This window comes from Macaca fascicularis, chromosome 1 (assembly GCF_037993035.2).
Source record: "Macaca fascicularis isolate 582-1 chromosome 1, T2T-MFA8v1.1".
Taxonomy (NCBI): Eukaryota; Metazoa; Chordata; class Mammalia; order Primates; family Cercopithecidae; genus Macaca; species Macaca fascicularis.
Window position 1 is genome coordinate 192,053,308 of NC_088375.1, and position 25,579 is coordinate 192,078,886.

The 25,579-nt window shown below is 42.3% G+C and overlaps 3 protein-coding genes across 6 annotated transcripts in view; 1 reads left to right on the forward strand and 2 right to left on the reverse strand.

Annotated features, from left to right (window-relative positions):
* The window catches only part of ERMAP (erythroblast membrane associated protein (Scianna blood group)), a 35,108-nt gene extending 34,841 nt beyond the window's left edge, over nucleotides 1-267 (reverse strand). Inside the window, exon 1 of the mRNA XM_045373060.2 lies at nucleotides 143-267. The gene's annotated coding sequence lies outside the window, so the exon portion shown is untranslated. The remainder of the gene's footprint in view (nucleotides 1-142) is intronic.
* Nucleotides 1-13,119, forward strand: SVBP (small vasohibin binding protein). Of its 2 annotated transcripts, none has more exons than XM_045373093.3 (3): nucleotides 1-205; nucleotides 791-965; nucleotides 12,675-13,119. In XM_045373093.3, exons 2-3 carry the CDS (start codon nucleotides 852-854, stop codon nucleotides 12,759-12,761), a joined length of 201 nt encoding a protein of 66 aa, XP_045229028.1. In that variant the 5' UTR covers nucleotides 1-205; nucleotides 791-851; the 3' UTR covers nucleotides 12,762-13,119. The 2 variants fall into 2 exon arrangements, with proteins under 2 accessions (XP_045229028.1, XP_045229025.1); XM_045373090.3 differs by having other exon boundaries at nucleotides 816-965.
* Nucleotides 10,342-25,579, reverse strand: part of TMEM269 (transmembrane protein 269) — a 19,602-nt gene continuing 4,364 nt past the window's right edge. For 2 of the 3 annotated variants that reach the window (XM_074010522.1, XM_005543712.5), the window contains exons 4-5: nucleotides 24,798-24,998; nucleotides 19,048-21,306 (exon numbers count right to left, since the gene is read on the reverse strand). In XM_074010522.1, coding sequence (XP_073866623.1) covers nucleotides 21,179-21,306; nucleotides 24,798-24,998 — 329 coding nt within the window. In that variant the 3' untranslated portion in view covers nucleotides 19,048-21,178. Of the gene's footprint in view, nucleotides 10,671-19,047; nucleotides 21,307-24,797; nucleotides 24,999-25,579 lie in introns of those variants that run through there. The other variant, XM_015437403.4, reaches the window with a different exon arrangement.

A 25,579-nucleotide genomic window follows, 5' to 3' on the forward strand; every position in this document is an offset into this window, starting at 1 on the left:
GCGCACGCGCAGCCGTTCCTGCGGGCGGAAGCCTCCTGGCACTCGGCCCTCCGCCCCTCCCCGCGGCGCGCGGCCCCGCCCAGGACGAGGGGCGGTGGGCGCGCAGTGCTGGGTCCAGTGGTGGAGAGAAGGCGAGGATTACCCCCCGGAGGCGTTGTCTGCGAGTCGGCGGAGGCTCCGACTTCCAGCGGGCCGGTCGGGAAAGGTACCGACTCCCGAGCCCCTCTGTCGGCGGCTCCAGCGGCCGCCATTTTCCTCCAGAAGAGCGAAGAGGGCGGGAGGCGGGGGCCGTCCCCCGGGACCGGGCGGGCCGGGGCGGAGTCGGGGGCCGGGCGGCGGAGGGCGGGCCCGGGCGGCGGTGGGGCCCGGCCCCCAGGCTCCAGGAGCGGCTGCTGCGGCAGTTAGGCCGGCCGCGGTGGGAAAACCGTGGGCGTCCCCTGGACCTCAGCATCCCATTAGGACGGTTCCGCGGTGGGTGCCGCAGGCCGCAGAGTGGGCAGAGCTTTCACAGGGGTCTTCGCATTCCACCCGCACACAGCAGCTCCTGGAGGGAGGCCAGGAAGACACTATTAACCCATTTTGCAGACAGAAAACTAAGGCTCAGAGTGGGGAGGAGACTTGTCCAGGGACACCCAGCGAGGTTGTGGCGTTGGGACTGGGTTCCTACTCCGCCACATCCAGCGCCCTTGCCACCAGACCCCTCTGCCTCACCTGGCAAAGGATGGGGCGGAGCTAAAGGATTAGTTAGAGGAATGACTGGCAGGTTTTTTTTTGTTTGTTTTTTTTTAAGATCTGCCTTTTTCTGTACCACCCAGATCAGAGCCTCCTAAGAAATACCCAGAAGTCAAGCCATGGATCCACCTGCACGTAAAGAAAAAACCAAAGTTAAAGAACCTGTCAGCAGAGTTGAGAAGGCCAAACAGAAATCAGCCCAGCAGGAGCTGAAGCAGAGACAAAGAGCAGAGGTGAGATTAAGGCGGAGGCTCTGTATGCCTGTAGTCTGCTGGAGATGATGCTGGAGTAGAGAAATAGCAGAAAGAACTGACAGCGAGCCCTACTTGCCTCCAGGCAGGATGGGTGTTCTCCCAGATTTAGAGGGGAAAACACTGAGGTTCAGAATGGTGAGGTGGCAGGCCAGAATCACATGCCAAGTTAGTGTCAGAACCCCAGCCTGGTGCGGAGCTTTTGTGGTAGAGACCCAAGGGAAGGAAGAAAGGAAAAAAAAAGTGGTATGTAAGGGGAAAGAAGGAGTCAGAATGAGAGAGAGCACGCAAGTGTCAGACACCCCAGTACAGATGTTCTGGATTTGGTGCCGAAAGTAGCTACTCATGCCAGATAGAGGCCCAAGCCATTGTGTTCCTTTGTTCTCTCAACGATTACAATCAATTTGAGAATAAAAAGCTTTAAACTTTATACTGCCAATATTGAGCCACATACAGACATGAGTATTTTATTTTAGTATTTAATGTCAGGGAAAAGCTTGCGGGTCTCTTTTTCCCTCTTTGTTTTGTTTATTTATCTGTCTGTTTTGTCCATTTCCTGTCTTACATCCTTTTACCTTTCCATGGACAACTACTTTTTTTCATACTTTTACATTCAAATATGTTAATAGAGATCCTTGAACAATATACAATAGTATTTTAAATTTTTACATTAATAAAATTCCTGCATTTTATTTTGCATTTTGCTTACATTGTTTTTTTAAGAACTGTTCATGCTAATATAAGAATCTAGTTTATTCTCATTAATTTTTATAGTAGTATATTTTATGCATCCATTTTAGTATATTTATTCATTCTTACAGGGATGCACATTTAAATTATAGTATTTTTTGCTATTACAAACATTGCTGTAGTGAAAAGCTTTTAGGTGTCTCCTTTGGCACTTGCCTTAGAATTTCTATAGGGTATTTAACTAGAAAAATTACTGGGTACATTCTCAATTTTACTAGACATTGCCACATTGCTTTTTTTTTTTTTTTTTTTGAGACGGAGTCTCTGCCGCCCGGGCTGGAGTGCAGTGGCCGGATCTCAGCTCACTGCAAGCTCCGCCTCCCGGGTTCACGCCATTCTCCTGCCTCAGCCTCCTGAGTAGCTGGGACTACAGGCGCCCGCCACCTCGCCCGGCTAGTTTTTTGTGTTTTTTTTAGTAGAGACGGGGTTTCACCGTGTTAGCCAGGATGGTCTCGATCTCCTGACCTCGTGATCCGCCCGTCTCGGCCTCCCAAAGTGCTGGGATTACAGGCCTGAGCCACCGGGCCCGGCCTGCTTTTTTTTTTTTTTGAGATGGAGTCTCACTCTGTGACCCAGGCCAGAGTGCAGTGGCGCAATCTTGGCTCACTGCAACCTCTGCCTCCCAGGTTGAAGCAATTCTTCTGCCTCAGCCTCCCAAGTAGCTGGGATTACAGGCATGTGCCACCACGCCTGGCTAATTTTTGTATTTTTAGTAGAGATGAGGTTTCACCATGTTGGCCAGGCTGGTCTGGAACTCCTGACCTCAAGTGAGCTGCTCACCTCGGCCTCCCAAAGTGCTGGGATTACAGGTGTGAGCCACGGCGCCTGGCCTGCCAAATTGCTTTCAAAGGAATTGTATACATTTGCACTCCCACTAGCAGTGGAAGAGGATTCTCATTCCTCATTTTTTTCCTAACACTTGATACTGTCAATTTTTTTTTTTTGAGATGGAGTCCTCACTCTGTCGCCCAGGCTGGAGTGCAGTGGTGTGATCTTGGCTCACTGCAAACTCTGCGTCCTGGATTCATGCCATTCTCCTGCCTCAGCATCCCGAGTAGCTAGGACTACAGGTGCCTACCACCACGCCCGGCTAATTTTTTTTGTATTTTTGAGGTCGGGTGTCACCATGTTAGCCTGGATGATCTAAATCTCCTGACCTCGTGATCGCCCACCTCGGCTTCCCAAAGTGCTGGGATTACAGGCGTGAGCCACCGTGCCCGGCCGATACTGTTAACTTTTAATTTTTGTTAATCTGATTGATTCATTAAATATTGGCCAGGTGCAGTGGCTCACGCCTGTAATCCAGCACTTGGTGAGGCTGAGGTGGACGGATCACAAGGTCAAGAGATTGAGACCATCCTGGCCAACATGGTGAAACCTAGTCTCTACTAAAAATACAAAAATTAGCTGGGCGTGGTGGCGCACACCTGTAGTCCCAGCTACTTGGGAGGCTGAGGCAGAATTGCTTGAATCCAGGAGACGGAGGTTGCCAAGATCGCGCCACTGCAGTCTAGCCTGGGCGACAGAGCTTGACTCTGTCTCAAAAAAAAAAAAAAAAAAAAATTGAACTGCTAGTATGTGCCAGGCACTGTGCTAGGAATTTGAGTCACATGATGATAAAGCAGAAAAGAATCCCTGCCTTCATGGATCTTGCATTCCAGCAAGGGGAGGTAGTAAACATAATAAGTAAACTTACTAGTGCATTTGAAGTTAATATGTAAACTGAAATCTACCTTTGGGTTAAGGCAGACCACCTGAGAGCTGTGGTCCCTTACCTTCCCATTCCCACCTGGATCCAAGTCCCCAGATGATGTGACTGCATTGTGCTTTGGTGAACAATATAAGGGTTGCTATAAGGAACAGCCCTGAAGCGGGAGAACAGAAGCTACAGATAAGAAAACCATTGATCAGAGAAATGGTGATATAGCCAAGGGAGCTCTCGCTGGAAGAACAGACCTATCTACACTTCTGTGTAAGACAAATGCTCTGGGAAATGGAGAACCAGTTGCCAGCCCATATGTGGTTACCTCACACCAATCAAAAGTGACTGTGGAGAGCACCCCCAATTTGGAAAACCAAATGAAAATGGAGTATCTGTTCAGAATGAAAATTTTGAAGAAATTATAAATTTACCCATTGGTTCAAAACCATCCAGATTAGATGTCACCAACAGTAAGAGCCCAGAAATTCCTTTGAATCCAATTTTGGCCTTTGACGATGAAGGGATGCTTGGGTCCCTGTCTCAGGTAGATGGTGTTCAAACACATAGACTGCAGAAGTTAAATCAGTATTTTTTATGAAGAACCAAAGTCAAAATTTAATGAGAATTTCTACAATTAATGGAATTCCTTTCATGCTGTAAAAAAGCATCCCCTCTTCCAATTTTCTAAAGATTTCTTGACCATTATTTTGAACAGACTTATTAAAACTAGCTAAAGACAACAGACAGGATAGCTTTTCTAATAATTTTCATCAGTAGAAAAAAAAATACTCCTCATTCTTCAGTACTTTAAAATGGCTTTTTCCAATGTGCTCCTTGTTAGCAAATTAGTATTTTTCTGCATTCTTTAAAAGACAAGAGCATTTGGCTATAAAATGACTGACTAGGTATCAGGGAAAACCCCACCCCCAATATTTAATGTGGGTTCTTTTCTATTTCCCTAAGAGTCTCGACTGGTCTGAGACATAAAAGAGTACAAAAGAGAAATTTTAAAGCTGGGTGTCCGGGGGAGACATCACGTATCAGCAGGTTCCGTGATGCTCCCTGAGCTGTAAAACCAGCAAGTTTTTATTAGTGATTTTCAAAAGGGGAGGGAGTGTGCGAATAAGGTGTGGGTCACAGAGATCACATACTTCACAAGGTAATAAAATATCACAAAGCAGGTGGAGGCAGGGCGAGATCACAAGACCACAGGATGGGGTGAAATTAAAATTGCTAATAAAGTTTTGGGCACGCATTGTCATTGATAACATCTTAATCAGGAGACAGGGTTTGAGAGCAGACAACCTGTCTGACCAAAATTTATTAGGTGGGAACTTCCTCGTCCTAATAAGCCTGGGAGCGCTACAGAAGACGGGGCTTATTTCATCCCTTCGCTTTATCTGTAAAAGACGGCCACCTCCAAGGGGGCCGTTCGTAGACCTCCCCTCAGGGGTGCATTCTCTTTCTCAGGGATGTTCCTTGCTGAGAAAAAGAATTCAGCGATATTTCTCCTATTTGCTTTTGAAAGAAGAGAAATATGACTCTGTTCCATCCAGCTCACCGGCAGTCAGAGTCCAAGGCCATCTCCCTTGTTTCTTGAACATTGCTGTTATCCTGTTCTCTTTTCAAGGTGCCCAGATTTCATATTGTTCAAACACACAAGCTCTACAAACAATTTGTGCAGTTAACGCAATCATCACAGGGTCCTGAGGTGACATACATCCTCCTCAGCTTACGAAGATGACCGGATTAAGAGATTAAAGTAAAGACAGGCATAGGAAATCACAAGGGTATTGATTGGGGAAGTGATAAGTGTCTGTGAAATTTTCACAATTTATGTTCAGAGATTGCAGTAAAGACGGGCATAAGAAATTATAAAAGTATTAATTTGGGGAACTAATAAATGTCCATGAAATCTTCACAATTTATATTCTTCTGCCATGGCTTCAGCTGATCCTTCCGTTCAGGGTCCCTGACTTCCCGCAACAACTAGGATTGACTAGGCATCATTTTTTTTTTTCACATAAATAGTTTGGTCTTAAAGCTTAACAGCTTAAAATTGGCAAAAAAAAAAAAAAAAAAACTTGCCTTTTACCATGTAATACTTGAAAAGTAAGTACCTCTTTGCTACAAGTAGAATGAATAGGGGAAACTTTAAGCCTGTTTTTAAAAAAATATTATTGTAAAGAGCTCTATTTGTAGAAGCAAATTATAGGCAGATTACCAGGTTCTTATAAATACAAACTTGTACATGGACATTCTGCAAACCCAGCTGTCACATTTCTTGCAACTCCTTTTGCAAAAGGATACTAAGAGGTTTTAAAATGTGAAAAACATTATTTTTTCAGAGCAAGAAAATAATTTACTGTTGTCTTAAATAATGTATAAAGTTTTTCAGATAAACTAATCAAATAAATTAGAACAACGTGACAACATTGCAAATTTGTTATTAGATGCATTCCTTCTAATGGTACCAGGGGAGGATGTTATTGATGAATCAAGTCTGTTTCTGAAGTCTGTATGTTGCTGCTGTCCCCAGTGATGGTGGGACTTACCTCTGCTCTACCTGATTACAAATTATGTTGGGGGAAATAAAGATTTAATATTTCATTAAATAAAAAAAACAATTTGGTTTTGCTCATTTAAGAGCAATGAGAAAATGGTGGCATGTTGACTGTGTTTGGCTGCAGGGCACGGACCGTCATGGAAGTCCTCGCTCCACAGGGCATACACCAGCTTTTCACCTTTCATTCTTATTCACTTTTGCTGCTGAGCCTAGCTGTACAAATTTGCGCTTTCATTTGCTAATGTAAATTCAATTTATTTTACCATTTTAGAGACTACTAATGATTAAATGTAGGAGAGGGCACACATGTTTTTATGTGGAGTGTTAAAAGATAAATTTTTACCACTCTAATGTGCTGGATTTATTAAAAGAGATTAGGTAAACTGCTAGGTTGAATGAGAGACTTCCTCTATTGTACTCTTTTTTTTTTTTTTTTTTTTTAATCCAAGCATATGGTCTTTAGTAACAGCTTGTTAACTTGTTAAAACATTAATTTGGGGGTTTTTCCCTATTCTTAGTTGTCTATGTACACATAGTAATTATGTTAAAATCCATTTAAAGAAACCAGCCCTGTGAAACTGTCCTCTGTGCATATTGTAAGGATAGATGTTGAGGACATTGTTCATGTCCTTATTGACACCCTTCTGTAAAGTTCTACAGGTTAAATTTATTTGTCTGACTTCAAATCTCAGCTCCTCCATAAATCCCAGTTCTTTCCATGTGACATTGGACGAGATACTTAACCTCTCTGAACCCCCAGTTCATCAATTCCTCCTTGGTAAAATGAGGATATCATCTACCTCAGAAGACCATTAAAAGGAATGGAAATACCATGTGTAAAGCCTATAGCGCAGTACTTGGCTTAGGAAGCATTTGATAAATGGCAGTGATTATGATCAGGAATAATCTTGTGTTTCCAAGCAGGCAGCCTGCTTTTATTGTGTGGATTCTAAGTTGAACAACTGCTAAGTTCCTGTTGACCTGCTGAAATGCAACGTTGCTGCACTCAAGCAGCAGCTGGCTCCGTGGAGCTCTTGAGATGTGCCAGGACCGGGCCAAGCTACACATGCATAGCCACATCTAGTCCTTACACCAGGGCTCCAAAACAGGAGTTATTGTGACTCCCATTTAACCTTGGTTAATCCGATATGTAAAATATATGACCTTGTGAGGTAGGCAGTATTATCCTCACTTTAAAGTGATGTGAGTAGAGTCCTGTAGTTAATGAGGGGCAGGCCTGTGGTCTAAACATCTTCTGACCTTTGTCTGTTGCTTTGCCTTGCCCCCTACAGCTGCCTTGCTGTTTTTTTCTGTTGGGTTGGTTGGTGTTTTTGTTTTGTTTTGAGATGGAGTCTCTCTCTGTCACCCAGGCTGGAGTGCAGTAGCACGATCTTGATTCAGTGCAACCTCCACCTCCCAGGTTCAAGCAGTTCTCTTGTATCAGCCTCCCGAGTAGCTGGGATTACAGGCACCTGCCACCATATTTTTAGTAGAGATGGGTTTTCACCATGTTGGTCAGGCTGGTCTCGAACTCCTGACCTCAAGTGATCCCCACTCCTCAGCCTCCCAAAGTGCTGGGATTACACGTTTGAGTGACCGCACCCATCCTGTTTTTTTGTTGTTGTTTTTTGTTGGTTTTTTTTTGTTTTTTGTTTTTTGTTTGAGACGGAGTCTCGCTCTGTCGCCCCAGCTGGAGTGCAGTGGCCGGATGTCAGCTCACTGCAAGCTCCGCCTCCCGGGTTTACGCCATTCTCCTGCCTCAGCCTCCCAAGTAGCTGGGACTACAGGCGCCCGCCACCTCACCCGGCTAGTTTTTTTTTTTGTATTTTTTAGTAGAGAGGGGGTTTCACCGGGTTAGCCAGGATGGTCTCGATCTCCTGACCTCGTGATCCACCCGTCTCGGCCTCCCAAAGTGCTGGGATTACAGGCTTGAGCCACCGCTCCCGGCCTGTTGTTTTTGTTTTAATCTTTATTGCCTGGAATGTAATGCAACAAGACCCTTTGTGGGGAGGAAGAGAAAGTTTCTATTCAATTCTGCAGATGCCAGATTCCAGAAAGTTAGATGTGAAGGAGAGATGTGGGAGGTGAATGGGAATGGAAGGCGCATTGGCAGTGGAAGCACCGTTTGACACTGTTGGGGTCTGTTTCCTTCTTGACTGAAAGTCATTCTTTGGCCTGGATACTCTGACCCATTGTGAGTCTCCTCTTTCTCCTGCCATCTTGCCTCCTTGATCTGAAGGTCTCTGAGAAGCTATTTAATATGCCTATCAGTCCCTAGCACAGTAATGTGCAGATTACAAATGCTAGTAAATACTGAATGAAGCAAGTGGAGGTTTTAAAACATATATATATGTGAATCCGGGCATGGTGGCTCATGCTGTAATCCCAGCACTTTGGGAGGCCGAGGCGGGTGGATCACAAGGTCAGGAGATCAAGACCATCCTGGCCAACATGGTGAAACCCGTCTCTACTAAAATACAAAAAATTAGCCAGGCATGGTGGTGCACGCCTGTAGTCCTAGCTACTCAGGAGGCTGAGGCAAGGGAATCGCTTGAACCCTGAGGTGGAGGTTGCAGTGAGCCAAGATCGCATCATTGCACTCCAGCCTGATGACAGAGCAAGACTCCGCTCACGCGCGCGCACACACACACACACGCAAATTATATATATTTAATATATAAATATATATAATACATATTTAATATATAAATAGATATACATATTTAATATATATAATACATATTTAATATTTACATATATATTTGTATATATATGTGTGTGTTAAAAGTATATTTATATAACGTGTGTGTGCAGCTTCATAAAACACCCAACTATAGAACATGACCAGTAACTGGGAAGCTTTGCGTACCCCTTTTCTGTTCATGTACCTCACCCTTCCCACCAGCGGTACCCTCCTTGCTGTATTTTATGCTAATCATTCTTGCTGTTCTATGATAATTTACTGTCTATGTACTTCTAAATAATATTTTGTAGTGTAACAATATATTGTTTTGCATGTTTCTGAACTTTCATATTATGTTACTGTGACTGGTTCTCTTCACTCGGCTTTTTTTTAACCATTCAATTTTTTTTTTTTTTTTTTTTTTTTTTTTTTTTTGAGACGGAGTCTCACTCTGTCGCCCAGGCTGGAGTGCAGTGGCCGGATCTCAGCTCACTGCAAGCTCCACCTCCCGGGTTTACGCCATTCTCCTGCCTCAGCCTCCCGAGTAGCTGGGACTATAGGCGCCTGCCACCTCGCCCGGCTAGTTTTTTGTATTTTTTAGTAGAGATGGGGTTTCATCGTGTTAGCCAGGATGGTCTCGATTTCCTGACCTCGTGATCCTCCCGTCTCAGCCTCCCAAAGTGCTGGGATTACAGGCTTGAGCCACCGCGCCCGGCCTAACCATTCAATTTTATTTATTTTTATTATGGTAAAATGTACATAAAATTTACCAGTTTTATCAGCCGCATTCTGTGTTGCAATAATTATTTGCGGTAGTGTTGTAACAGTTTTCATCACTCTGCAGAATTCCATTTTTGTTACAGATGACGGGATCATTCAAGCTTTCTAGTCAGTTTGGATCATTTTACTTTTCCTAGGAACTTGTTTCATTTAGGTTGTCAAATGTGTTGACACGGAGTTCATAATGTTTCATTTTAATTTCTGTTATGTCAGTAGTTAAGTCTTCTTTCTAGTTCCTAATAATGTTTATTTGTGCCCACTCCCTTTTTTTTTTTTTTGAGACGGAGTCTCGCTCTGTCGCCCAGGCTGGAGTGCAGTGATGTGATCTTGGCTCACTGCAAGCTCCGCCTCCCGGGTTCATGCCATTCTCCTGCCTCAGGCTCCTGAGTAGCTGGGACTACAGGTGCCCGCCACCACGCCCGGCTAATTTTTTGTATTTTTAGTAGAGACGGAGTTTCACCGTGTTAGCCAGGATAGTCTCGAACTCCTGACCTCAAGTGATCCCCACTCCTCGGCCTCCCAAAGTGCTGGGATTTGTTTTTTTTTTTTTTTTTTTATATATAGCCTACATATAGTATATATAAGCTATATATATATAGCTATACACTATATAGCTATATATACTAAGTGTATATATACTATATATATACTTGCAAACCTCTGACATGACAGATCTCCTGACCTCGTGATCCGCCCGTCTTGGCCTCCCGAAGTGCTGGGATTACAGGCGTGAGCCACCGTGCCTGGCCGCCCACTCCCTTTTTATGTTGATCTGTCATGTCAGAAGTTTGCAAAGTTTTTTTTTTAGTGTTTTCAAATAACCATCTTGCAGTCTTGGTGATCCTCTCTATTGTAGGTTTGGTTGCTTTTTCATTCGTTTCTGCTCTTATTTTGTATTTTCTATTTGTCCCACTTCTAAGTTTCATTTTTTCCCCCTTCCTTGTCTTTTCAGTTAATCAAGTTATAGCTCCTCTACACATGCACACATTCTCGCTCTTTCATTTTTTTCTTCTACAAATTAGGAAGTTCTGTGATCTGTTTCTGTTCTTTAGTGGGTGGATTAAGGATAAAGAAAGGTGAGGAATAAGGTGTAGTTACCCTGCCTTTTACCTGAGGATGTCTCTTGCCATCTTCTTTCCATCACCACTGCCTGCTGTAGGCGACATTCCCATGACCTCCTTTCTGGACTGTTGTAACAGATGTCTCCTAAAGCACAGATAGAATTACGTTGCTTGTAGCTGGGCACAGTGACTCACGCCTGTAATCCCAGCACTTTGGGAGGCCGAGGTAGGAGGATCACATGAGGCCAGGAGTTGGAGACCAGTCTGGCTAACATGATAAAACCTCGTCTCTACTAAAAACACAAAAATTAGCTGGGTTTGGTGGCGGTCACCTGTAATCCCAGCTACTTGGGAGGCTCATGCTGGAGAATTGCTTGAACTTGGGAGGCAGAGGTTGCAGTGAGCTGAGATCACACCACTGCACTCCAGCCTGGGCAACAGAGCAAAACTGTGTCTGAACTAGATATATGTATAGCTTATATATAAGCTATATATACATACATATATAGTATATAGATAAGCTATACATACATATATCGTATATAGATAAGCTATACATACATATATGTATAGGCTATATGTATATATATACATATACATATATCGGCTATATACATGTATATAGATAGGAATATATACATAGTATATAGATTATATACATATACTATATATAGATTATATACATATATGCTGTATAGTATAGATAAGCTATATATACTACATAGTACATATATAGCTTATATATGTATATATAGCTTATCTATAGTATATATAGTATATATGTATATATAAGCGATACATATGTGTATATATACTATATGTAGCCTATAGCATATATAGCCTATATATAGTATATGTAGCCTATGTATAATGTATATATGTATATATGGATAAGCTATACATATATGTATAGATGTGTATATATACTATAGTATATACTTATATATAGTACTTATACTACTAATAGTATATATACTATATATACTATATAGCCTATGTATAGTATAGGCTATATATATACTATATAGTATAGGCTATATATAGTATATACTATATGTACTATATAGCCTATGTATAGCCTATACTATATATAGCCTACACTATACATATAGTATATAGCCTATACTATACATAGGCTATACAGTATATATAGTATATATACTATTAGTAGTATATACTTTGGGAGGCTGAGGTGGGAAGATCTGTCATGTCAGAGGTTTGCAAGTATATATATAGTATATATACACTTAGTATATATAGCTATATGGTGTATAGCTATATATATAGCTTATATATACTATATGTAGGCTATATATTGTATATATACTATTATTATATATATACACACACACTTTGGGAGGCTAGGACGGGAGGATCTGTCAGGTCAGAGGTTTGCAAGTATACTATATACTCTTAGTATATATAGCTATAGAGTATATATAGCTTATATATTATATATACTCTACTTATATAAACTATATATACTAAACATAGTATATATATACACACTATATATATATTCACATTGTTCCCCTGCACACTTATCTTTGCTGGCTCTCCAGAATCTGCCAGGTAAAATCCAGATTCCTTGATATGGCATTTAAGACCCCAACATAATTTTCTTGCTTTCTTCAGCTACCCAACCCCTACTCTATAATATCCTTCATATTGGCATACTTGAAGTTTCCAGAACAGACCCTATACTTTTCCATTACATTTATTTACACATAATATCCTCCCCCACCACCTATCATGTCCCATGATTGATTTTAAGCTGAGATGGCCCATTTTGCAGCCTTACAGAACTAGATCAGAAGATATTTGTGGATAAATCTGATCTTCCTATATGTAACTTCTGCTTCACTGGTTCCTCAATCTGAATTGGCCACATGCTTGCTGAAAAGACTTGTTTTCTTCTTAAGGGATCCTACTCATCCCTTAAAGACCAAATCAAGTCACCTGCATCCTGCTGCATTCTTGATTCTCTAGATGGAACTAATATCTAACTTTCCTATTCCCAGATCACTGTCCCTGCATTACCACTACTGGTGAGATTCTGGTATTTTCAGAAGGCACCACCTGTTATGTCAGAAGATGCGTTGTGCAGCTGCTTCCACTGCTAACAGATGTATCTCTTTCTCTCATTCAGATCTATGCCCTCAACAGAGTCATGACAGAACTGGAGCAGCAGCAGTTTGATGAGTTCTGTAAACAGATGCAGCCTCCTGGAGAATGAGCTCCCCAGGTTCAGACCAGATGGGACCCTGAGATTTTTGTTTGACAGGGTGTTGCCAGTTTTAAGCTGAGATGGCCCATTTGGAGCCTTACAGAACTAGGCCAGAAGACATTTGTGGATAAATCTGAACTCACTTCCTATGTGTAACTTCTACTTCACTGGTTCCTCCAATCTGAATTGGCCGCATGCTTGCTGAAGAGACTTGTTTTCTTCTTCTAAGACAGTGGTTTTTGTTTTTTTGTTTTTTTTTTTTAAGAAAAAACAAAACACACAAAAAAACCTTTTTCTATTTGAGAAAAATCAGTGTTTCTCATGAAACTATATCTTCTCCAAAAATACAAATAAAATACTAATAAAATGTTCATTTACTGATACTTTAGCAAGTGCCTAGCCATAGAAAATGGAATACAAAGTAATGTAATAGGTAAGAAAAGTTGAGGTGAGCAGAAGGCACCCTCTCTCCTTCAGGAGCTTGGCAGAGAGGAGAGAAAGAACACGACTGCTTCCAGTTTTCATTCTTCCTGGAGCTAAAACTTTGCAGACCCTGCTGATCTCTAGTTTATAGGCACACAGATATAAATATGTGACCCCTTTACTCCCAGATGAGTCACTACTCAGGGTTAGAGGCCTGAAGCTAGGATTTCCTCACCGGTGATTGTGGAGAGCTAGCAGCAGGCTTTCATCAACAGCAAGAGGGGAGTGCAGGTGCTTTTTGTTTTTTGTTTTGTTGTCTGCCTTATCCGACCTAGAAACGAATTTATGATGGAAATATTCAGACGTCCCTCAGAAACCAACCACCACCCCTCCGCCATTCAACTGCCATTTTTAGGTGTAGAAATGTAAGGTGGTTTCTGCTTCTGACATTTGTATCAAGAATGGTAGTTCATACCTGAATGCTTAGTAGAGTTATTTTAATGCTGAGCAAAAGAAGAGATTGTTCTTCTAGGATATTTCATTTCCAGAAATTCCTTGGGAGTAGGGGGAGCAGGACTTAAGAGAGCTGAAAAAATACCACTCAGATGGGGCAAAGAGGCAGACACTGCCACCTCCTTTCCTCTAAGCTGGAAATGCTGGAAACACCTCAAGCTGTCCCTGTCTCCTCTGTCTCCCTGTGCTGCCTCTGGAGTCACTGAGAATACTTTTCCCATTGCTCTGGCATATTTCAGGAGTAAACTGGGGAGTTGATGGGATGTTAAACTTTCCACCACTGTGGAGAATGTGTTTTTAGAGCCCAAGTTATAATTAAGGATAATCTCTACATAGATTATCTCCACAAATGGTAATTAGGTTCTGTAGCATCCTGCTAAATTTTTTTGAATGGAGTTTTGTGTTTTCAGATAAGTAGGGGGTTGGAGGGAGCTGTCCCTATAAATACACAGAAATACTGTCATATGCTTAAAAAAAAAAGCCGTTTTGGAGCCAAATGACCTGGGGTACCCAACTACCAGTTAACCTCTCTGAACTGCAGTTTTCCCATCTACACAATGGAATGATATTTCCTTCCTGTCAGGAGTGTTGTTGAGAAATAATGTATGTAATAGATACTCAGTGTCTTAGTCCACTTTGTGCTGTTACAGCAATACCTTAGATTGGGTTTGTGTTTTTGTGGGGTTTTTTGTTTTGTTTTGTTTTGTTTGTTTTTTGGTTTTTTTGAGACAGGGTCTGGCTCTGTTGCCCAGGCTAGAGTGCAGTGGCATGATCTTGACTCACTGCAACCTCTGCATCTTTGCTTTCTGGCTCAAGCCATCCTCCCACCTCAGCCTCCTGGGTAGCTGGGACTACAGGCATGCACCACCATACCTGCTAACTTTGTATTTTTTTGTAGAGACAGGGTCTGACTTTGTTGCCCAGGCTGGACTCAAACTCCTGAGCTCAAGTGATCCACCCGCCTCAGCCTCCCAAAGTACTGGGATTACAGGGATGACCCAACATGCCTGGCCTAGATTGGGTAATTTATGAAGAACAGAGATTGGTTTCTTACACTTCTAGAAGCTGGGATGTCCAGTGCGGAGGGGCCTGCATCTGCTGAGGGCCGTCTTGCTACATCATCCTGTGGCTGAAGGTGAAAGGGCAAGGGAGGGAGAAGGAGGCCAAACTTCATCCTTTTATTAGGAACCCACTCCCAAGATAACTAGCCTACTCCAGCAATAAGACATCATTACTCATTCATGATGGCAAAGCCCTCATAACCTAGTCATCTCTTGACGTTTCCACCTCTTAACACTGTTGCATTGGGGATTATTTCTAACACATGAACTTTGGGGGACACATTCAAACCATAGCACTCAGAAAATGTTACTTCCCTTTCCAGCCACCTTTCAGATTGTTTCATGGGAAATGTTTTCAGATTTCACATAACCAGGAAAGACATGATCATTGTGTGGAAAGATTCTTAGTTGGGAACTGCTTGTATTAACATCACTCAGCCTTGGGTATATTCTTGTCCTGGAGAAACACTCTAGTATGGCACAGTTTTTCAAACTGCAAGTGGTTGTAAAATCAGTTTAGTAAATTATGACCAGCTTTTCTTTTCAATGAAATAATAAATTAGAAAATACCACATGTGGGGCCAGGCACGGTGGCTCATGCCTGTAATCACAGCACGTTGGGAGGCCAAGGAGGGCAGATCACGAGGTCAGGAAATTGAGACCATTCTGGCTAACACGGTGAAACCCTGTCTCTACTAAAAATACAAAAAAAAAATTAGCCGGGCGTAGTGGCAGGTTCCTGTAATCCCAGCTACTCAGGAGGCTGAGGCAGGAGAATGGTGTGAACCCGGGAGGTGGAGTTTGCAGTAAGTGGAGATCACACCACTGCACTCCAGCCTGGGCGACAGAGCAAGACTCAAAAAAAAAAAACAAAAAAAAAAAAAAACTACCACATGTGGTAAGGATATTGTTTGGTGAAACTTTTGTTTTAGGGTTACATACACATGAATGTGTATACTGCATTTGATGTAAAAATTATTCCTTACTGTGGGTTGTGGTAAAAAAAAAAAAAAAAAAAAAATCGAGATACAAGAGGATATCTGAACCAAGACAGCAACAGGTCATCTTTGTATTCCCCTTCCCTTTTTTTCTCCCCCACCTCTTTGAGTCAGGGTCTTGCTCTATCACCCAGGCTGGAGTGCAAGTGGTACAGTCACAGCTCACTGCATCCTTGAACTCCTGGGCTCAAGCAGTCCTCCTACCTCAGCCTCCCAAGTAACTAGGACTACAGATGTGTACCACCACACCCAGCTAATTTTTTAAAATATTTTTGTAAAGATGGGGACTCGCCACATTGCCTAGGCTGGTCTTAAACTCCCGGCCTCCCAAATGCTGGGATTATAGGCATAAGCCACCATACCTGGCCTTTTATTCACATTTTAGAAAGAAAAAGATTTATTTTCTACTGCTAAGAAATACCAGGGTAAGGGGTCCAGAAGTCACTGTGTCCATAATTGGAATAACATTGAATGCTAAGGGTGTTATAAACATAGTCAAAGAAAACTAGGAACACATCATCTCTGCTTACCTGCCCAGAATTCCTTCATCCTGATGTGGTCCCTCCCCAATTTCTCAGAGGTACAGAGATATTTTTGAAGCCTTACATCTAAAACCAATAATGACAAGATTGACTTTGGAAGTCAAGCTGCCTGGGTTTGACGCTAAGATCCACTAGTTGGTGATTGTGTGGGCAAGTGTTAATCTCCCTAAGTCAATGATTTTTTTTTTTTTAAATGAGACAGAGTCTTGCTCTGTCACCCAGGCTAGAGTGCAGTGGCACTATCTCGGCTCTGCCTTCTGCGTTCAAGCAATTCTCCTGCCTCAGCCTCATGAGCAGCTGGGATTACAGGCACCCGCCACCATGCCTGATTAATTTTTGTATTTTTAATAGAGATAGGGTTTCACTATATTGGTCAGGCTGGTCTCAAACTCCTGATCTCAAGTGATCCGCCCACTTCAACCTCCCAAAGTGCTGGGATTACAGGCATGAGCCACTGTGCCTGGCCCCTAAGTCAATAATTCTTAAGTTTTTTGGTCTCAGGGCTTTTTTATATGCTAAAACTTGTTGTATAGATCATATTTGCTTTATTAGAAATTAAAAGTTTAAAAAATATTTACTAATTCATTTAAAAGTGATAACCCTTATAGGATAACATAAATAACATTTTTGTGAAAAAAATTTCAAAAATAATCATTTAGTGAGAAGAGTGGCATTGTTTCACATTTTTGCAAATCTCTAATATCCAGCATAATGGAAAAAAGCTGAATTCTCATACCTGCTTCTGTATACTGGATTCTCATCTTGTTTTAGTTGAAATATATGAAGAAAATGTGGCCTCATATTGATATGTAGTTAGAAAAGGGAGGGGTATTTTAATAGCCTTTTATGATCATTGCAGATAAGCTTTACTACTATACCAAAACTCAGCGAGTGGTGGTTTCTTAAAGGTTAGTTGCAATGTAGAATCTGATAACATGTTAGTGATCTTTTTGTACTCTGTTACATTAAAATCCTTTGGTCTTTGAATCTTTCCCTATGAACAGATCTTTCACCCATGCATGATGTTGTAACATCATGCACTGATCATTTAGAAAATATTGGTTCGCTGAGGTATGCGAATTTTCTAAATGTTACTGCAGCATTACACAACATCAGAAATATTTATTCATTAATATCCACACTGATCTCACCAGAAAAGTCTTGAGTATTGGAAAAGTGTCAAATGCCCAGTGACGGAGTTTGGATACAAGTTTTCTAAAATTCTGCTTTTCACTTGGAAGTTAAAATTTTATCCTTGGCAACAAAAACTATTTCTTGAAGCAACAGGCTGTCTCCCTTTATATTTTCAGAAAGACAAGTCTGAGCAACCCCAGTTTGTCGATTGTCCTTTGGTGTTTCATAAGAAGCGAGTTCAGCTCAAACTCAAAGCAGTGCTTTTCCTCCAGAAAAACATCATCACTGCAGTATGCAGCAGGAATGTTCTATGTGTGCTTTCCATTTCATTCCACAGAATATTAAAAAGATGTGTACTCGGCCAGGCGCGGTGGCTCACACCTGTAATCCCGGCACTTTGGGAGGCCAAGGCAGGTGGATCACCTGAGGTCAGGAGTTCAAGACCAGCCTGATCAGCATGGTAAAACCCCGTCTCTACTAAAAATACAAAAAATTAGCGGGGTGTGGTGGCAGGTGCCTGTAATCCCAGCTACTTGGGAGGCTGAGGCAGGAGAATCACTTGAACCCAGGAGGCAGAGGTTGCAGTGAGCCAAGATCACATCATTGCACTCCAGCCTGCGTGACAAGAGCAAACTCCGCCTCAAAAAAAAAAAAAAAATTTACTCAAGGGTAAAAGTTTAATAAAATTAATACTTTTTACTAGTCATCATGACATTCTTGAGTTTTTTGTTTTTTACTGTGAGCCTGCAGCAGTGAAAAGTACAGTAACTAGCAGTACCGTTTAGGACCACTCCCTTGATCCAAACCAGAATGCTGGGCATGTTGCACACCATTGCTTTGCTCCATTGGCAAAAATGTCAACAGAGTGACATTTTAGTCCCAGTTTTAGGATTAAGAAAACACGGTGGCTCACGCCTGTAATCCCAGTACTTTGGGAGGCCGGGTGGATCACAAGGTCAGGAGATTGAGACCATCTTGGCTAATACGGTGAAACCCCATCTCTACTAAAAATACAAAAAAAAAAAAAAAAAATTCCGGGCGTGGTGGTGGGCACCTGTAGTCCTAGCTACCTGGGAGGCTGAGGCAGGAGAATGGCGTGAACCTGGGAGGCGGAGCTTGCAGTGAACTGAGCTCATGCCACTGCACTCCAACCTGGGTAACAGAGTGAAACTCCCATCTCAAAAAAAAAAAAAAAAAAACAGTTTTGACCCTGAAAGGGTCTCAGGAACCCTAGGGATCCACAGACCACACTTAGAACTGCTGACCTAAAACCTGTGGTCACCTACCTCATTGGATTGTTTAGGGGATTATGTAAAATAGTAAAATTCAAGGAATGGTTCCTGACATATAGTAAGTTATATGGTATAATATAGTAAACGTTATACATTTACTGTACATAGTAAATGTTAACTATTACTACTATTATAAATTGAAATATGTATATATGGGAAGAGAAGAAGGCTAGAGGGGACAGAAAGCCATCTAACATTTATTTAACATATTTTATATGTCATTCATTATTCTAGGTGTTTTACGTTCATCCACATAAAACATACGGTTGTTCAATCCACAAAAGAACCCTGAAAGGAAGTAAATCCTCCATTTTACAGATAAGAAAATAGGCTTAGAGAGATTAAACGTTTTATTCAAGGTCACAGGGCTAAAAGAGTAGCAGAATTCTCAGTCACTTGATTCTGCTTATCAGACACAGGAGTAGGACTTCAGGTTAGGAAGAAGGGACTAGAAGCTGACCAGGAAGGAGATCTACACTCTCAAGTTTAGGACAAAGAGAACTGCCTAAACCCTGCTGGCTTCATGAATTCATTTGAGAAGTGTGGATTTTAAAGTCTCGGCCTTCTCCCTTGTTCCTAAGAGGAAGCCCAAGAAGAGACATTCTGTTTTAGAAAACCACTGTCTGAGGAAGTGAAGGCATTGAATGAGTAGCCTTAGTATCTGACACCCTGAAGCCCATATGGAAGTATAACCATACTCTCAGAGAGGTGCAAGGAAGTATAGATCCCTCTGTTAACCAGCTGTCAGCTGACCTATAACTATCCTAGTGTCATTAACCTACACAAAAACTGGAGGTAATTAAGTATGAATTATTGCTGTTACAATCAAGCCATAATTTATACATCCAAATGGGTATTTTACTTTTCAAAGCTGTCCTCCTGGGGGTCTGTGTATTTAACTCTGCTGCTTCACTTAAAATGGACATGGAAATTCTCTTTCAGAATTGCATCTTCTTCCTTTCAACATAGTTTCAAATTTTAGAAGCAGCCACAAGTCGTTTGAATTCAAATATGATACCTAATTTGATTTAAGAATAGAACATAATTGGCTAATCTCAAATGTTAGGTTTTTGGAAAGAATTTAGTCAGTTCAGAATAAAACATGTTTTTCGCTTTTTGGTGTTGTTGAGCACCTGTTTATTCAGGCATTGTTACAGCTGCTTGGTCCTTAAGAATTTATGTGAAGACCATTTTCAAACTGGAGTTCCTAAAATGCTTTGATTAAGGGGAGCATCAGATTGAAATGAATGTACAGCATTGAAGGACATTGTATTGAGATGTCTAAGCCCGTGTATATTTGTAAAATTCTTACCACATTATAGTAACCTTGCATGTAACTTACTAGAATCCACAACTAAATCAATTCATATACAAAGTGAACATTTCTGAGTGTCAGGCACTATGGCAGATAGCAAAAATACAAAACCTAAACTGAAGGAGACATAAAGTCATGGAGCACAGGCAAATCCATCTAACTAGGAACATATGAATGATTTAACAGGAAGGCACTATCTATTCTGTTACAGCCAAATCTTACTTTGGGTTTTTATTTTTAAACATCTAATTTGAGAATAGATGTATATTTACCACATGCATTGTTCTGGAAACTTAAAAAAGTTATATCCAGAGTAGAAGGTGTTCCAGCACAGTCTCTGAGGGTGGAGCAGAACCAGCCATCAATCCTTTTTTCCACCCTCTGGGAGGTGGAATGTCTGTCTACACTGGGGGTTCAGTGGACCTAAGTTCTCGGTGAGGTACAACTTTGCCATACAGTACTGTTTATTTCTATTTGATTTGGATTTTAGAATATGAAGTGGCATCTGAATTGCTAGAATTTAGTAGTTTCTAGCGTAGGAAAGAAAATCCACACGAGATCCTGCAAGCCAGATGATGCCCAATGTATCTAATTGCTAAACAAAGCAAAAGGCAGCAGCTTTGAACTATTAAAATACAGAATGTTTAAGTTACAAAATCCTACACACATTCAAACTGGGCAACAAGAGAGTCCTGTGATTAGCTCTACTCTCAGAGCCAGAGTCTGCAAGAGTAACAAATGCTTCAGGAAGTCCCACCAGGCAGGGCTGAGGCCAAGGCCAATACCAGTTCTGAAGGCTGTCACTCCTTTCCAAGGGGTAGACCTTAGTAACACAGTCACCCCATTGGTAGCGGAGCTGGAACTCAAACCCAGCCCACATTGAGCCTGAGGCGGGGGGATATTCTGTTCTACATGACATAAACAAGTATTGTCCCCAAGGGAGTCAGAACCCTGAATAAACAGAAAGAAGGGAAGGTCACTGACCTTACTTTGGGTTTCTCACTTCACGGCAAGAGACATACCATATATCTAGTATAGGACAACACAGGTATACGCAAAGCTTTAGTGCAGCTACACAAGGCTTGACCCGATATGCTGACACAAACCCCACAGAGGCCGGCAGGAGCTGGTAGAGCTGCTTAGCTTCCTCAGCGCTGTGGCGAAACACAGGCTGCCTTGCCCCACAGAGCATCTGGAAAGAAGATGTATGAGAGCGACCACATCAGGCAGTAAAAAGCAGACAGAGACAGTGGGGAGAAAAACAGCATGATGACACCTGGAAGAAGAAAAAGTGCAGACACTCAATTTCTAGAAAGCTGTCTTCTATGCTTTCTACCCTCTGCTCTCCCGTCCCCACCCTCCCATTCTTTATTTTTCACCCACAGTGCCTAAGAAACAAAAAGAGACAGGAGCCCTGTCTTCAAGTTCAGTTTAATAGAGATAGGTAAGTAACTAGAGAAGTATAGCCCAATGCAGTCTCAGGTTCCATTGTGTCAAATTCACATCGGAAGTTCCAGCCAAGAATAAATCTGAATTGCCTTGGTTAGGGAAAACAAAACAAAACAAGATAAAAACCGAAAAACTCTTGTCAGGAAAAAAAAACTTCCTCATTGTTTGAAATTTAACATGTGATAATGACCAATGCAATATGGTATGTATGCAGAAAAGAGTTTACATGCAGGCCCGAGACTGCTATCCTCAGAAAGGCCTTCTTGCAAGGCTGGCCCTTGGCTGATGGCTGGAAACTTGAATAGTAAACAGTTCCCCAGACCAACATAAAACTTTCCCCAACTGATAAGAGTGTCTCACTGTTCCTGGACTGTCCATATAAGCACAGTGGTAACACCTGCTTTCCTTCTGGGAGTCTGGAATTTTCATATGTGGTAGGCACAGGGTGCTGACGTGACCATCCCCCAGTAAAATCTTGGGCAGTGAGTCTCTGATCAGTTTCCCTGGTAGACAACACTTTATTGTATTATCACAATTCAGTGCTGAGGAATTAAGTGCATCTCGTGTGACTCTACTGGGAGCGGACTCTCTGAAGCTTGCACCTGGTTTCCCCTGAACTTTGTCCCATGCACCTTTTCCCTTTGCTGAGTTTGCTTTGTATCCTTTTGCGGAAATCAATCTTAGCCATGAGTACAACAACAAGCTGAGTCCTGTGAGTCTTCTCAGAGGTGGTCTTGGGGACTCCCAACACAATTTGCCTCTCAGATTCGCCACCAAAAGACAAAAGAGCACTCATGTTTGTGGAATATCTATTTTGCACTAGACATTCTGCTAGATACGTATATTTTTTTCATTTACACTTCACAATAATCCCATGGTTTAGAACTAAGTCTGTTTTTCATAAGAAGAAACAGAAGTAACCCATGCAAGGTCCTGATTCAAACCCACTTCTGTTTGACTCTTAAAAACTAGACACACTGCCTCAGGGAGCTCAAAAAGAGGACAAAGAGAGTATGAGCCAATGGTATTTCCATGGGAATGATCACCATGTATCCTGTAAGAGAAATCAGAACATATGATCTGATAGAAGGCCGCTTCTAGGAGTAAGAAGCAGTTAACGATACGCATGGGCATTTTGGAATACTGCATTTCAAGAATAGTCATTGATCTGTTGAGGCAAAAAGACAATCGTGAAAACCAGAGTTGTCTTGGAAAGTACCTGCCCAGTGCATTGGCTCATGCCTGTAATCTCAGCACTTTGGGCGGCCAAGGCAGGAGGATTGCTTGAGTCCAGGAATTTGAGATCAGCCTGGACAAAAGAGTGAGACCCCGTCTCTACCGTATATATATGATACTGGGGTACTCTCTGTAAAAAAAAAAAAAAAAAAAGTATATCCTAAGGTCTCAGAGTGCTGGTCACAGGCCAGTTCTCAGACGTACGAAGCTCTGTGGGGTAGAAGGGACCTCAGTCTAAGAAGGCGACTGGCTGCACTCCAAATAAAAGGAATGTCCACAGCAGCCATTTTGAAATCTACCCAGTAGGGCTCTGGTATTAACTGTTGTCAAAATCTGTAAGGTGCAGTTTCCTCCTTTACTCACACAGCAGGACAATCTGAGGAAGGCTGAGGCCAAGTATGTGGTTTACTTTGAGACAAGGGGGATCAGTAGTATCCACAGGAGTGAAGAACACTAAGAAATAACTACTGTTATGAGATAGGAGAAGGGGAGGTGGAGGAGAAGAACGAGGCTAGAAATGGACACATCTGTACCAAAGGATTTATATTTATTATCTCATTTAATCTCAGTAATCCTGCAAAGTAGGGATTAGTGGCTTCGTTTTACAGATGAAGAAAATTGAGCTCAAAACAGTGAGGTATTAGCCCAAGTTCATACAACTAATATGTGCTAGAGTTAGAGCTTGGGCTCAGGTCTTCCTGAGAAGCTTCCAAACCCAGAAGCTTCTCACCACTGTTCTGCCTCTGCCACCTAAGGCATAGGAGGAGCCAGCTCCTGGAACTTGGATAGGGCTGTTGGTGCTAATGTTACAAAAGGTATAAACCTTAAGAGAAAGGTCAGGATGAAACCGAAGACCCTATAAACTAGAGTGGACTCACACGGGAATAAAGGAAGGAACTCTGTATCCCCATAGATGTTTGTCTTGTTTACAGGAGCACATTTTAAGAGAAGAAAAGCTGATATTCCTTGAAGGAAGCCCTAAATCAGGGGAAGCTCTAGGGAGACTTCTGCAAGGTGCCAGTGTGACCAGGAACTCAGGGCCTGGAACCCAGTGCTCAGTTACTTCAACCCCAACCCTAAGAGTCATCCATGTCTCCTCCTCCTTCCTCAATGTCAATTCTATTTCCAACATTTATCTCAAATCCATTCACTTCTCTTTATCTCCACTGCCACCATCACCTCTCATCTGAACAAAAAGTTTGTTTTCCTACTTACATTCTCAGGCCTACAATCTATTCTCCACATTGCAGTCAAAGGGATCATTGAAAACTGCTGCTCCAGCCATGCCAGTTCCCTGCATAAATCCCTTTAGAAGCTCCTCATTTGCCTTTGGTCTCAAATCCCAAATCCTGCCAGGTCTGCTCACCTCATGGCCTCAGTCTTTGTCACTGGCTATCTCAGCAAGTTTCAGCCACATTGCTCCACTAATGTGTCCAGCCCCTGTGGCCTCAAAGCCATCACAACTGTTCCTCTTCCTGAACCTCCTGAACCTCCCCATCCCCACCTGGCCACTCCTCTTGTAGGTCTCACTTAAATGACACCTGCTTAAGGATCCTTTCCTTCCCTTCAGATCATCCCAGCCTGAAGTAGGTCACCCTCTGACACTCTCTCAGAGCACCATGCACTTGCGTAATACATACAGTAAAACTCTATGTTTCTAGTTATTTCTGCCATCATTTGTTTGGTATCTGTCTCCCCTGTGATCAGGCTCTAGATTCAGAGGCAGGGACTGTTTGCCTAGTTTACCAATTTGATTTCCAGTACCTGGCACACGGGGGGTGCTTCCTAAATCTCTTTTGAACTTATTAACATTTAGCAAATAGATACTGAGCACCTACCATGTGATTGACACACTTCTAGGCACTGGGGATTATATTAATAGCATGAATAAAAGAGAGTCCTCTATTGGGGGGTTGGTTTAGTGTTTATAGACAATAAGAAAACTAGTAAGTATGTCAGATGATCATCAGTTCTATGGGGAAAAATAAAGCCGAACAAGGGAGATAGAAAAATGCTGGGGTGAGGTACAGTGGCAATAAGCAACAGTGATAACAAACGGGCCATAGTGACATTTTCACTCACCTCCCATATAAACCAATTTTTTCCAGTTCTCAGACTCCAGGATTTTGTCATATGGATAGTAGCTCTGGTCCATCATGAAGAGAATCATGAGTGAGGCCATGCAGCAGAGGATGAACCTGTTGCCTTTGGTCAGAAGAGAGGTGGAAGCCAAGATGCAGGAAGCATAGGGGCAGGGTAGACCCTTGTATGTGGAGGGGACTCCTGCCGGGAAGAACACTGGAGATTAGCTGCTTCCCTCTGCTCTAAAGATACCAAAATGAAGCAGGCCCCTCTCTCTTTGGGTATTCCCCTACCCAGGATACAATATTCCCTTAAACCCAAAGGCAGTGGCAGGCTGAAAATCATTTATTCACAAAGATGATGCATGGGTTTTACATTGGGTTTCCAAGGGAAAGCAGACAGCCAGCTAGGACCAGGGTGTGCCCTGGCCCCTAGGAAGTCTCTGCTTTGAGACCTGCTAGTCTAAGTCCTGTGCTGTATCTGCTCTCCCTCACTTTGTGACCTTAGGCAAGATAATTTCTCTCACTGGAGCATGGTTTCTCCATCTGTTTTCAGGAACTAGAATATACCTCCAGTTCTAGTCCAAGAATCAGTGTGCTCCATCCAAATGTCACAGGTCATGCATTGAGAAAGAGGTACAGCTGCTCCAAGAAACAAAAGCCCTTGCCTCCCAGCCCAGGGCTCTGCCAATGCAGCCTGCAGCCTTCAATGAGCATGAGGCATGGGGCATGCAAGGAGGAAGGAAGAGGAGCTCCAAAAAAGGAGTCAGTAACTGCACCCCA

Coding starts and splice junctions, on each gene's coding strand:
- SVBP (XM_045373093.3), top strand. CDS start 852: ATGGATCCACCTGCACGTAAAGAAAAAACCAAAGTTAAAGAACCTGTC. Junction 966..12,674: donor AGCAGAGACAAAGAGCAGAG/GTGAGATTAAGG, acceptor TCTCTCATTCAG/ATCTATGCCCTCAACAGAGT.